Raw genomic sequence first — 12762 nt, 5'->3', positions numbered from 1 at the left:
AGATAACAGTACATATATTGGTGTTCATGAGATGCAAACTTCTGTCCATAATTAGCTGTCCCAGTGCCATTAAATGCATCTCATGCTCTTGCTGGTTTTTCTCCCCTGATTCTATGGAGCACTGACTGTTCACATTTCTGGTTTAGGGATTTTGTGTCCTTTTGCGTCTAGTGAACACCATCAGACTGAGTCTAAATAAACAGCATTCCATGAATCCCTAGTGTTTTACCAAAAAGAACTGTGTGAGAAAGCCTATGTTTCATTTCTTTCTTTTAATCAGTGTCCTGGTCTGAATTGCCTGCTACTGTGTAGCTGTGGACCGTTATTTACTCCACAGTAAATCTTTCTCTTCCTCTGACAAAACAACAGGTATTGCATTCCTGCTGCGGAGGAGAACAAACTTGATGATGTGGTACATACCCTGCTGCAAGCCAATGGCACTCCAGGGCTGGAAATGCTTGAAAGTAATGTAATGGTAGGTTAACACTGGGAGAGGTATTTGTGTTTGAGAACCCAAGGCTAATCAGAAGGCTGGTTGTTCAGGGGTTTATTTTGGTTTATATGATGCAGGGGCTGTTGTTAGAATCTGCTTACTTTCTGCTTGCGGTGTTTACTCATGTAGCATTTTTCTGTCAAGGCTCAATTGTTGAAAAGTTGAATTGGAAATAAATGTAATAAATGTCCATTTTTAATACAGTCTGTAATATATTTAACCTCACAAAAGGGGTGTTTTGTAATCAATTAATCTGCCATGACTGACATTTTTGATGCCAGCATGGATAGGAGAAACCAAATACTTCAAAGGATTTCAAAGTATTTTTGGTTCCCTTATTTATTTCTTTTGGATAACAATTTCCATTTAGTGCATCTAAGTATAAATTTGGAAGCCCACAAGAAAACCAACTCCCTCAGCTATCCATGTTCACATCTCATCTCAGGGAAATTGTGGATATGCCCAGGGAAGCTGTGGCTGCCCCATCCGTGGAGATGTTTGAGGCCAGGTTGGATGGGGCCTTGGGCAGCCTGATCTAATGGGATGTGCCCATGTCCCTGCTCATGGCAGGGTGGTTGGAACTGGATGATCTTTAAGGTCCCTTCCAACGCAAACTATTCTGTGATTCTCTAACACAGGTGTAGTAGGGAGGTGAATTAAATACCATGTCTGTCTGGAAATATCTAGATTAGAGGCAGAATGGTCTGTGTTACTTTCTGTAGTAATAGATAGCACTGCTTTGAAGCTTTGTGTTTGAGGTTGTCTGGCAAGTGAGAGTTTAAACTGTTGGTTTCAAAAGAGCCGCTTCTCTAATTCTAACTCCAAACACACAGCTTCAGCATGTGTAGAAGGAAAAGTGAGAAGAGTTGAGCTGTTAGCACAGCACAGCTTTTCTCCACAAGTAGCATGTGACAGCACAAAGGGAAATCTAACTTTAAAGGAAGTTCTGATTGCTTTCCATTTCTTTTTGTTTTGCTTTTATGTCTTTCTAGATCTCCCCAGAAGTCTTGTGCAAGGAGGGGATCAGGGTGCACCGTACTGTACAGCAGAGCGGGCAGTTCGTTGTCTGTTTTCCTGGATCCTTTGTGTCTAAAGTGTGTTGTGGCTATAGTGTTTCTGAAACAGTGCACTTTGCTACCACCCAGTGGACAAGTATGGGTTTTAAAACAGCCAAGGTAAGTTGAGAAAAGGAGTTAAAATGGATTCGCAGCCCTGCCATCTAAAACGACGGCAAACCAGACATTCCAGGATTGATAGTGTTGTGAGACTAGTACAACTGTGTCTGGCTTTGTGGACTATTAAATAAAAAGAAGGAAGAAGTTTTGCAAGGCATAAGATGATTCAGTGTTTTCAGAAAAGCAACTGAGGTAATAATTGATAGCTAAAAACTGCTGTATACTTGAAAAAATCAGAAGATTGCTATGCCTGCAGAGCAGACTGTGAGGAAGCTTTTCAAAAGATCCCTTCAGAGCTAATAATAATATATTGTATTATGCTTACTGATTTTTTAAGTGATGTTTTCTAGAACCATTAGAATCTCAGGTGCAAATATCTGAATAACTGTGCTTGTTAGCTTTTATGATAGGCAGAGTCAATTAATACTCACGGCTGTATTGCTTGTCTTTCTCTGCCCCTTCGTTCAGGAAAAGCTGTTCATCAGGGCAATTTCTATTTTAATCAACTTGAAAATGCTTAGGTTCACTGACCAGCCCATCCGATACTGAGCTGTAAATAAAACAAACTTCCCATTCCCTTTTCACACAACCGAGGCAGGTTGTTTGCAGAAACAACCAAGTGAATTCCCCAGTCATCATGATTTTGCCTACATTTCTCTGTTATTGAACAAAGAACATACTTCACTACTTATGTCCCTAACCTCCTCAAATACACTGTGGGTTACAGATGCTGTTTTGGTAGTGTTTTATAGCAAAGCCACTAGTAAATTATCATTTACAGCTCCAGACCAAGTAGTGAATAAGTAATTAAATGTAATATGTCTACAGTTAGGTTTTGGTTCTTTAGGGTTAATGGAATTCTTCCAGCCTGGTTATACTAACTGTATATTAACTTAGTTTGAAATAAAATGTTATTTTATTACAGATTTATTTTGGGGGAAGGTGGGAATTGTATATGTGTGTAGGTAAGGAATGAGAATCTTGAGCTAACCTTTTCTGTCTGAAGGTACACAATTCTATTAACTCCATATGCTGTATTTATTGCTCTACTGAACACTTGTTTGATATTGTGAAAATGCCACTCCTGTAAGAGACAAAAATCACTATGCAGCAATTAAAAAGCTCTTCTTGGTGCCTCAGATTCTGAAGAACAGTTTCTTTTGATTAATTTTTAAGAGCTTTTCACTGGGTCAATATAAGCTGACAGCAGATTCCATTCTAGGATAACCTACCTTGGAAATTGAAGTCATAGCTCTCACAAAGTTTGCAAGAACCATAGATATGTGTTTATAGCAAAATAACTCTGGAAACACCTACTGCATTGTTCTCTTTCTTCCCCCTGCTTTCCCCTCTTCTTTCCTCAAACTGTCCTGTGTTCTTAACTCTCTTAAATTGTCAAAAGTCTTCCTTGGTTCCTTCACTTTGACAAGGCACTTCGCCATTTTCAAAGGCTGGCTGGGATTGTGCTTTTCAGAGCTTGTGAGACATTCTATGTAACAAGCAAGATTCCCCTTTTGGACTGTTATTGAACTCTCTGACAAAGAACTGCCCGTACCTTCCTGTCTGTCCATTCTCAACAGCAATATTGACAGTTTTCAGATGTTTGATACGTTAACTTTGTTTTCATTCTGTGATACTGTGACCTGATTTTTTTATAGTGACTCTCTTTATATTACTAAACAATGTTGTTCCATCTCTGTATTGAGTGACTGCTCAGTCTCTTTTAATATATAGAAAAATGAAATTCTTCATCTGAAATTGCATTGATTGCAGTTTATAAGGAATTGGGGTAATTGCTGGAATAAAATAATTTGTATAAAGCCTGTATAAAGGGATAGACAGGTTTCACCTAAACCATACATGAAACCAGGTCGCTGGCTTTTAAAAAACACTCTAAAGAGCTTTTGAAATTTAAAACTGAGGATGAGGAGAAGTTTTACATATGTAGTGGAAGGGTTTGTGTTTGGAACGGCAAAGGGGTAACTCTGGATCCTTGAATAAGGCATTGGGCAAAGTCAGTAACACTCATTTAGGAAATTGAAGAACAAAATATTAGACTAAATGAATGCACTCTAGTCTAGAGGTTTCGATATAAGAAGGAATGTCTGATTTTAAAGTTGTTCTTTGGTGGTATAGGGCCTACCAGAAATTTGGTGGAAAGAAGAGACTCAGCTGGTACTATAATACAAGAGGAAGAAGTACGTAGAAAAGATGGAATTAGTCATCCAGTTGGAGTAGCACTGCTGCATACAGAAGAGAGCTTACGGTCAAATAAGCCAGGTTTAATTCAGTCACCAGTGACAGAATCCCTGTGCATTGATCTTCCCATCCTGAAGAGAAAAAGTATAGTATTAGCACTGTGCTCCTGGCTCTCCAGCCAAGATGCTGGCAGGGGCTTTATATGTATTCCCCCTCCCACCTTCCCCCCAAGTTTTAGTTAGGTGAGTAATGTGCCTTTAAAACACCACACAGCTAACTATTCCTTGGTTCCTATCACAGAGCTGCCTTAGCCTGGGCAGACTGGGTTGCTTTCAGATGAAACCAAACGGGAAGAGGTGCTCCAAAAGTGCACTTAATGGCCTACAGACACTGGTGGTGGTGGTGTGGCCACAGGACCAGGCTAGACTGCTCTGAACTAGAGCCATCGGCTTTACACATAGATGTTCTGTAGATGTTTGGGTCCTTGGCATCAACTGTAGTATTCTGCACATCACTCCTGCTTTGCCATACTGGATGGTGTGTAGACATAGCCTGTGTTGTACTAAAGGAGATGACAGAATCTGCAGGGGCAGGACACATGGTGATAGTGGGATGTGCTGGTGGTGTTCCCTAGCTACGACAGAGGTTGTGTTGGTGTGTAATGCCAGAACTGAAATTGTTTCATGGAGCAGCTAGTCGAGAAATCCACATGAGTAGAAACTGTCATCTGGCTTCTCAGCAATGGTGGAGTCCAGTTCAAAACATCACTATCAAATAGTTGTGCTGTGATGGTGAGCAGAGCTTAAGAACCTTGAAATCACAGTAAACTGCAGAATATGCATTGCTGGGGTGTTTCATTTCAAATGACAGATTCACATAATACTAAGGAAGCTTGTTAAATTGTGAATGCAGAAAGAAGAGTTAAGTAGTTGCTGCAGCAGAGAAATTGTTTAAAGATACTGTGTTAAAGGTTCACAACACTTGCCCATTGCCTAGCAAAAACAAAGTTTCAAAAGGTAAATCCCCACTAAACTTGGCACGGCTGAAGACCAGGAGAAAGGACTCTCTTTGAAGTGAGACCAAAAAGAATCCCCTTTGTGGCTGGAAGATGAAAATGCAAATAAAACAACCACTTTAGCAAAATGCTAGAGACATTGAAGAACAGCTTGCTAGAGGCCGAAAGAAAAACTGAACATAGAAAAGAATGAGACTGGGACAACCAACATGGCTTTGCAGTGAGGTCACAGCCCCCAGGCCTTCAAACGTTGGGAAAGGTACATGGCCAGAGACACAACTGAAATCTGCATCTCTGGAAGACTTTTGGTGAGGTTCCTCAGAAAAGGCTCTTTAAGAAGTTAATTTGCCATGGGTTAAATGGGAAAGCTCACACACCAAAATAATAACTGATTTGTAGAGAGGCAGAGGATGGGAACGAGTGGTCAGTTCTTATCATGGAGAGAGGTCTTCTTCTGCATTCCTCAGGAATTTATTAGAAGACCAGTACAGTTCAACATATCTGTAAATAACCCTGAAAAGGAAGTGATTAGCAAAACCGATCCTTTGTACTGAGGATATGAATGGTAATGACAGCAAAAATTAAAGCTATGCGGTGTTACAGAAGGATTTCATGATACTGAGTGAGAAGATGGGTTGATAAATTTTAAATGACTCAGGAATAAAAAATAATCCTAATTTGACAGGCATAACAATGGGCTCTGAATGAGCTCTTGTGACTGAGAAAAGAGGTCTTTGGATTCCTATGGAGCTGCCAGCAAAGTGCTCCAGGGAGGGTTGTAAAAAAATCTTGAATGTTAGGAATTGCAAAGAGAGAATAGGGAACAGAGCAGAAACATCACTACGATGTGTGTAGGCTCTTGGTATGAACGTTTGTGCCAGTCTGAGTCCCTAATTGGAAAAAAGAATAGAGAGTAACTCAAAAAAGCACAGCAGAGACTGATGACTAAAGGTATGAATTAGCTTCTGCATTAAATGTAAGCAGACTACTCAGCCTGGAAAACTAATGGCCAAGCGATGTATATGATAGTAAGATCAGCTCAGAAGCGGCAGGGTGATGATAATTATAATATGAATGTTTGCTGTCTGTCATAACGTGGAAAAACATGTCATTAAAAGAAATTATTAGGTAGTAGGTCAAAAGCAAACAGAAGTCTGTTCTATAATACTTATCTGTGTATCCGTGCTGTAAGGAAGAGAAGAACCTACATGAGTTCCAAAATACAGATGAATGCACAGATCCTGTGAGTTGTTCTAAACACATCACAGACCTGTCTCGGGCTGCAGGGGGGTCGCTGAGCTGCCAGCAGGAGCATACCTTGTTTTTTTCTCTTTCCACCCACTGTGGCCTTTTATCCTGGCTGTGTGTGCTGCCTGTGCAGGCTTTTGATCTGGCTTGAAGCAGCTGTTCTTATGCAGCCTCAGACAATATGCAAAGCAAACCCAATGTGCAACAAAACTTCTCATAATACTCCTAAAATTGCAGTTGTTCTGACCCCACACAGGCTTTAGCAGAACCTCCTGAAGGATTCTTTCCTTACCTGTGACCACTTTTGAATGCTTTTTGGTCAGCAAAGGTTACTAATCTGTTTTAAGATACATTTATAGAAATTATCACTTCAATGCATGCAATCGGTGATTGGGTTACTTTTCTTAGCCTCCACAGGAAAAATGTGGTTTTAGGGAGAGAATTTTGAGGTGTTTGTTGGTTCCTCCACCTCAGTGAACTGCTTAATATATATGCTCTTTTTATTTTTCTCATTTTCTTGACATCTCTTTGTACCCTGGTCTTTCCTGTTGCTGAAGTTTAGTTTTATTTTTTGAAAAAAAGGTGTAGCTGAAATGTCGTGCCATTGGAGTATTTGCCTTTTGCTTCATTTTCTTTGTAGACACGGACTCTGCCTGTCTTTCCCCTGCATTTAATTTCACAGTAAAGCTTGTGAAGAAAAGATAGAGTACAGATTTGTTTGTGTGCCATCATGCATTACAGATAACGGTTTTGGCCTCTACTGGTGACTCTGAATGAAAAGAAAATGTTTGCTCTAACAGGCACTAGAGTATTCCCTGACAAAACAGTCGGCTATGACTGTCTGGTAGGAAACATCTGGTCTAAGTTATCAAAGTTTTCTTCTGTGGCATTGGTTCACTTAAAGCACGTGCAGAAAAATCTTCTTTCAACAGGAAGACCTAAAGCACTCAGACACCTGGCTTTCCACTCTAAGAACTGATTGATAGTCAGCATTTCCTTCAGTATGAAGTTAGGCGCTGGATGTAAGTTAGGAACATAAATACTTCATTTAATTCAGACTATAGAAAGCTCTTTCTTTTGCTTGTTTTAAAAGGCTACATTTTGCTATGCTTAATTAATTCTTAATAACTTTTTATGTTCAAATTTGCTTAAGAACTAATCTGACAATTTCTGCCCCAGGAAATGAAGAGGCGACGTATAGCCAAACCATTTTCGATGGAAAAGCTGCTTTATCAGATTGCAACGGCAGAAGCAAAGAAGGAAAATGGACCGACTCTGAGTACGATATCATCACTTCTTGGAGAGCTCAGGTAACGAATTGGGGGCTTGTTGCACCTATTTTGTTTTCATTGACAGACCTCAGAGGTGGTAAGTAACCATTTCAGACGCATGTTTTTAACCCGCATAACCAAGCAAAAGCCCAGCAAATGTACTTGAAGACAGCCACATGTGGAAGAAGCAGTTTCCTTGGCTGTATCTGATGAGAGAGTGCCCATGGTTAGGATGTCTTACTCTTAAGAATTCCCTACTTTGGGCACCATCAAAGCAATAAAACTACAGTTTGCCTCGGGTTTTTATTTTGTTGTTTCCTGGTGCTGAGATTCAAGGTTTCCTGATGCATTAGGTGAGCTGCACGGTGCCAAGTGGTTAAGAAACTTTCGTCAATTTTTCAGTTACTTGGCATCTGTAGCCACTGTCAATCCATACCTGGAATGGGTTTTGCACCAGGAACATTTGTCTTCAGCATCAAGGTTGTTACACTACAGTTGTAGAAGGTACTTTGTATACAGGAACTTGTCTTGATTTAATCCACTGAATAAGTCAGCAGCTTATGCATGGGGCCTCACGCCTCTTTGCACTAGAACTTGAAGATTTTAAAGAAAAATACTTCACGCTCCTTTTTCTCTCCAGTGTAACGGAAACATGTTTAGGGTTTCTCTTAACATAGGTAAAAAAAGAAAATATAATGTTGCCTGGCTTCCTGTGTAATAATCTTCTCTTTTGTTCCCTACCATGTAGTTGCTACCTATCTTTCAAGTTTGTGACAACTGGTACTCGAGATGTCAAGAAAGTTTTGATGAATGGAACCTACAAACTGTATTTAACTAACTAGCATGTTCATTTGGAAATTTTCCAGTGACATATTGAAGGGGAAAACAACCCATGAGTTGTTTTAGTGTTCAGAAAGAAATACAAAGAGGTGTGCTGACTGCTTTACCTGCAGCGGGTTCCCCTGTGGGAATATTCACTTCCAAGTGCACTTTTTTTGTCTTTTTTTTTTTTTCCCCTTGAAGAGGAAAAGTCTGCAAGTGCGAAAGGTGAAACAGAAATGTTGGCGCTTGCTGTTAGACCATCACATCGACCTCTATCAGAGTGGTTCTCAAACTTGTTCTCATGCTTAGGTTGGAATTCTCTGGAGGATATCAGTCCTTCCTGTGGCTGCTTATGTAAAACAAAATCCCATACAACAAAACGTGAAAAAAACCAGCCAAAGTGGAATGCTCTACCGTATTTTTTTCTTCCTTCCTTTTGTTTTGCTTGTTTGTTCTGTGTCTTTTGCTGCCTCCTCTCCTGATCTGCCTTAGATGCGCAGTTTGCCCATGCCATTTGCTTAGCTTGGCTCTCCACCCATCTTCAGCTGTGTCTGGTGGTGAAATTTTTTATTCTCCCCTTCCATCTGCTCAGCTCACTCCACAGTCGCTGTCTTCCACACAGCTCTGACCCGCCCCGCTCTCCCAATGCTAGAATTCAGCATAGGAAGTACTGTCCACCCTGCAAACGCCATGGGTGAAGGGCGGCTAGAGGGCTTAGTTTTTACTCTTAATTGATATCTCCTTCTTTTTCCCCTGGGTGTACAGCGAGATCTTCGTCTTTTGGCAAAATCACTTGCCCTGCTCCCCCTTTCCTGCCTGAAGCACCTCACGGCAGCAGGTCCTTGGTTCATCTCTGCCTCCTGATGAAGGTGGCTTTGATACTCCTGACACCATCGGCTCCTCCTCCTCAAGGTGGCTTTTGGCAACTTCAGGAATGACAGTCATGTTAGCCACACCTCCTGACTCTCCACATGGCCCCGAGCAACCATCGACCTCCAGGACCAGCAGTCCCCAGTTCTCTGTGGAGCAGTTTGAGAACCACTGGCTTGATACAGTGGTCGCTGTTAGAATACGGAGGTAGCTTTTGCAATTAGGCAGCGTTTCTCCGGTGCTGGTTGTCTCCCAGCACACGTAGGAAATGGCACCAGCCTCCCAACGACACTCAGGGCTTTGCTGTGTGGAGCTAAGGTTTCAGTGATGATGGTGGTAAAAGGGAGATTGTACATGGTTTTGTGGTGGTACAAGGTGATGCCGATGTCTAATTGCGTAAAACATTCACAGGGACACGGAGCTGAGGCAGCGGCGGCAGCTTTATGAGGCAGGTCTCCATTCTTCAGCACGCTACGGTAGCCACGACAGCAGCAGCACGGGGATGGATGGAAAGAAAAAGCCTCGAAAGTGGTTGCAGTTAGAAACGTCAGAGAGGAGATGTCAGATTTGTCAGCACTTGTGCTATCTTTCCATGGTGAGTAAAACCCTTTGCTACCACTGGGGTCCTGTCCCCCTGATCTCATCTACCGTAGTGGACTATCAGCATTTGAGAGACAGCATGGAACTACAGAGACATCTCTCGCGTTTCACACAAGAAGCGGAGATGTTGATTTGGTTTGTGTCAGAACACTTATCGCCTCGGGCAGCGGTGACAGACAACAGTGGTTGGTGTCTGCTGGCTTCTCTCCCCACGAGGAAGGGATAAACTAGTCACTCAGACACCCACAAGCAGGTCTGCATTGCACCAGGAAGGGTAACGCTGATACCTGCAGGTTACTGATGGGTAGCAAGTCATGGCAGAACCATTCTTGGGATGAGCTAACAACTCAAAATAGCTGCTTTGAATCTCAGGCCTGCAGCTGCAGCCCCTGCTGTGACAGTTTCCCTGCAAGCCAGATTGCAGGGTAGATGTATCCTGTCTATCAAGCTAAGATGTGGAGTCTGCCACCTGTCTGTTCAAAAATAGAAGTCATGCCCATAAACTCCCTCTCTTTTTCAAAGTAATTGCCTGCTGGCTTTTGAAGGTGTGCTAACAACTGTGGTGATGCCTTCAGGTTTCAGCTGTGTGCAGAACAGCTAGAAATACAGCAGTTTTATTAAAAAGCCACAACTTACTTTCAAGATCCGATATTTAAATAAACGTAATACAGTGCATGCGAGTCCACATTCAGTCCTTTTTCATGTCATCTTTTGGGGTTCTTTGGTTGTGTGTGTTATGTTTTTGATGGAAACAGGATGTTAAAATATGTGATGTAGCTGTTTACCTCCCTAGGATAGAATATGCCGAGCTTATCCATGTCTTTAGGCCACTCAGCAGCTAAGACATGTTTGAGCAGGCCTAGTTTGAAGTAACTTTAAAATGAGTTTGTTTAAAAAACACAACCCTCTTAATTCTGGCCCACTTGCTCTAGAGTAAGTGTAATCAAGGGAAGGATTTTTCTTTGTCATTCTTAACAGTAATAAGGGACAAAAAGTCAACTTGGTTGTCAAATTCCAAGCAGGATGCGTAGGCTTGGCAGGGAGCCAGCCGAGCAAATGTGACCTCTGCTGAATGAGACAGTAGCTGAAGAATCCTGTGGCTAAGCTTCTGATTTTATCCTTATTCAAGACAGCATTTAAAGTAATGGGAAATGTCTGCTTTCAGGAAAGCTTTAGGCTACATATTAGATACCAATAAAGCTTCACGCACTTGGATTTGGTTGCATTACTATTGGTGGTTTGTTTTTCTTTTTAAATGGTATGTATTTGCCAGCATTAGCACTCAAAAAGGGATGGGTGCTCTCTTCTTCTTAGACATTAATAATGCCTAACATTTCATGTTTATGCCTTCTTCCACTAACCCGTAGTAAAATACAGGTTTAATAATTCACGCATTGCAATGGGAAATGTCATCTCTCTAACATGGCTACAGCTTGGAACTTACTGCGCTTCTCTCCCCACCTCCCTCTGCATTTTTATAGGTCGTACAGGAGAATGAAAACGTTGTCTTCTGCTTGGAGTGTGCCCTGCGGCATGTGGAAAAACAGAAGTCTTGTCGGGGACTGAAAATGATGTACCGCTATGATGAGGTCTGTACAAGACAGCTTGGTGGTGGCGGTGAGCTTGGATACTGAAAGCTTGGGAGTAGACTTAGCTCTGCCTTTGTCCCACTGAGACCCCAGGAGACTGCACTTTGCTGGTTTGGGGTTTTTTTTGTGTGTGGGAAGAAGGCACTTTATTATGAGCTAAGTAAAAAAAAACAGAGGGAAACATGATCATAAAGGTGAAACCCAACGCGTAAACTGCATGAACATGTGTTAAGAGACCAGAGAAGCCATTTCATGCTTTGAGATGCTGTAGAACATGAGGCCACGCTTTGACTGGTTAATTTATGACACCTTTTGTGCTTTAGGGTAAGTTCTTTCTGTTGGTAACTGGAAGTTCTTACTCCAGTCCAGCCTGAACCTTCTGCAAGGCAAATTTGTCGAGTCCTCATAGGTGAGAGGCTCAGTAATGACTGAATAGCTCAATGTGACAATGAATAATCAGAAAACTCAGGTTGGTGATTTAGGACTGTGCCTGGGTTCTGAGCTAATGCTCCACTGCCGTGCAGTCAAGTAATGCCTCTTCACGTGTCTCGTTTGCTGTTTGTGGACAGTCAGTGTGGGGTGGGGAACAAGAGGGGGTGGCATTTCACTGTCAGCCCAAGGGCGGATAGCAAAGCAGTGGCTGTATGCCCATAGAAGAATGGGGAAAACCCCCAAAGGGCAAAGCTAAGCCTTGAGCAGATCGTGCTCTCACTGCTTTGTTCATTTTTAATTGTAGCCTCTATTCTGGCATCAGGTACTGTAGGCAGAAACAAGGGCAAGCTAAGAAGCCCAGACAGGAGTGAAGCTACCTTTGTAATGTGATAAACGCTGAAGAATTTCAAGAAACTATTCTGAGATTTTCTAGTGTTTCTCTTATTCTTGAGATTATTCAGCCCCTAACATCCTGTATTTTCACAGAGCTGTTAATTCTGTTGAGGTTTTCAATGCCACTCTTTCCAGCAGAATCACATGCAATAACTACTTTTTGCTAGGATTTCTAATTACAAAGTAGATCTTTTAGGCTGCATTGGGAAAGGCAAGAAAACCCTCCCATTTAGTACTGGCTGCTGATGATGATTGTTTTGAAATGTAAATAGGCCGTCACTAAGTTTCTCCATTTCTGAAAGAGCCTGACTGCACACCTGGTTATTACTACAGAACTGGTTTTGAAGGCTGTGAATGGGGAGAGAGAACCGGCATGTAAAATGCCACTGGGTAGATCTACTTGATTCTTAGGGAGACTTCAATTAAGAGGCTGTCTCAACTTGGCACAAAAATAGACATTCTCACTAGGAGACGACAGCCAGTTCAGAAAAATCTCACCCACACTCCCCAAACTTCATCAAATCCTGCAATGTAATGGAATTAGGAGTGAAGTTGTAGCTGAAGCACATTGATGTGCAGTTCAAGGACTCCTGTCTCTTGCTTGTCATAGCGCCAGGGACCCTTTTTCTGCCTGGCAGCAAGGCAGCTTTCTCCG

The 12762-nt window shown here is 41.9% G+C and overlaps 1 protein-coding gene across 2 annotated transcripts in view; it reads left to right on the top strand.

Annotated features, from left to right (window-relative positions):
- Positions 1–12762, top strand: part of JARID2 (jumonji and AT-rich interaction domain containing 2) — a 224286-nt gene that overhangs the window by 210242 nt on the left and 1282 nt on the right. For both annotated transcript variants that reach the window (XM_069853704.1, XM_069853703.1), the window contains exons 13-17: positions 370–475; positions 1486–1668; positions 7310–7440; positions 9505–9688; positions 11175–11282. In XM_069853704.1, the coding sequence (XP_069709805.1) occupies positions 370–475; positions 1486–1668; positions 7310–7440; positions 9505–9688; positions 11175–11282 (712 nt within the window). The remainder of the gene's footprint in view (positions 1–369; positions 476–1485; positions 1669–7309; positions 7441–9504; positions 9689–11174; positions 11283–12762) is intronic.

This window comes from Phaenicophaeus curvirostris, chromosome 3 (assembly GCF_032191515.1).
Source record: "Phaenicophaeus curvirostris isolate KB17595 chromosome 3, BPBGC_Pcur_1.0, whole genome shotgun sequence".
In the NCBI taxonomy this organism is placed as follows: Eukaryota; Metazoa; Chordata; class Aves; order Cuculiformes; family Cuculidae; genus Phaenicophaeus; species Phaenicophaeus curvirostris.
This window is presented reverse-complemented; position numbering and strand designations above follow the sequence as displayed.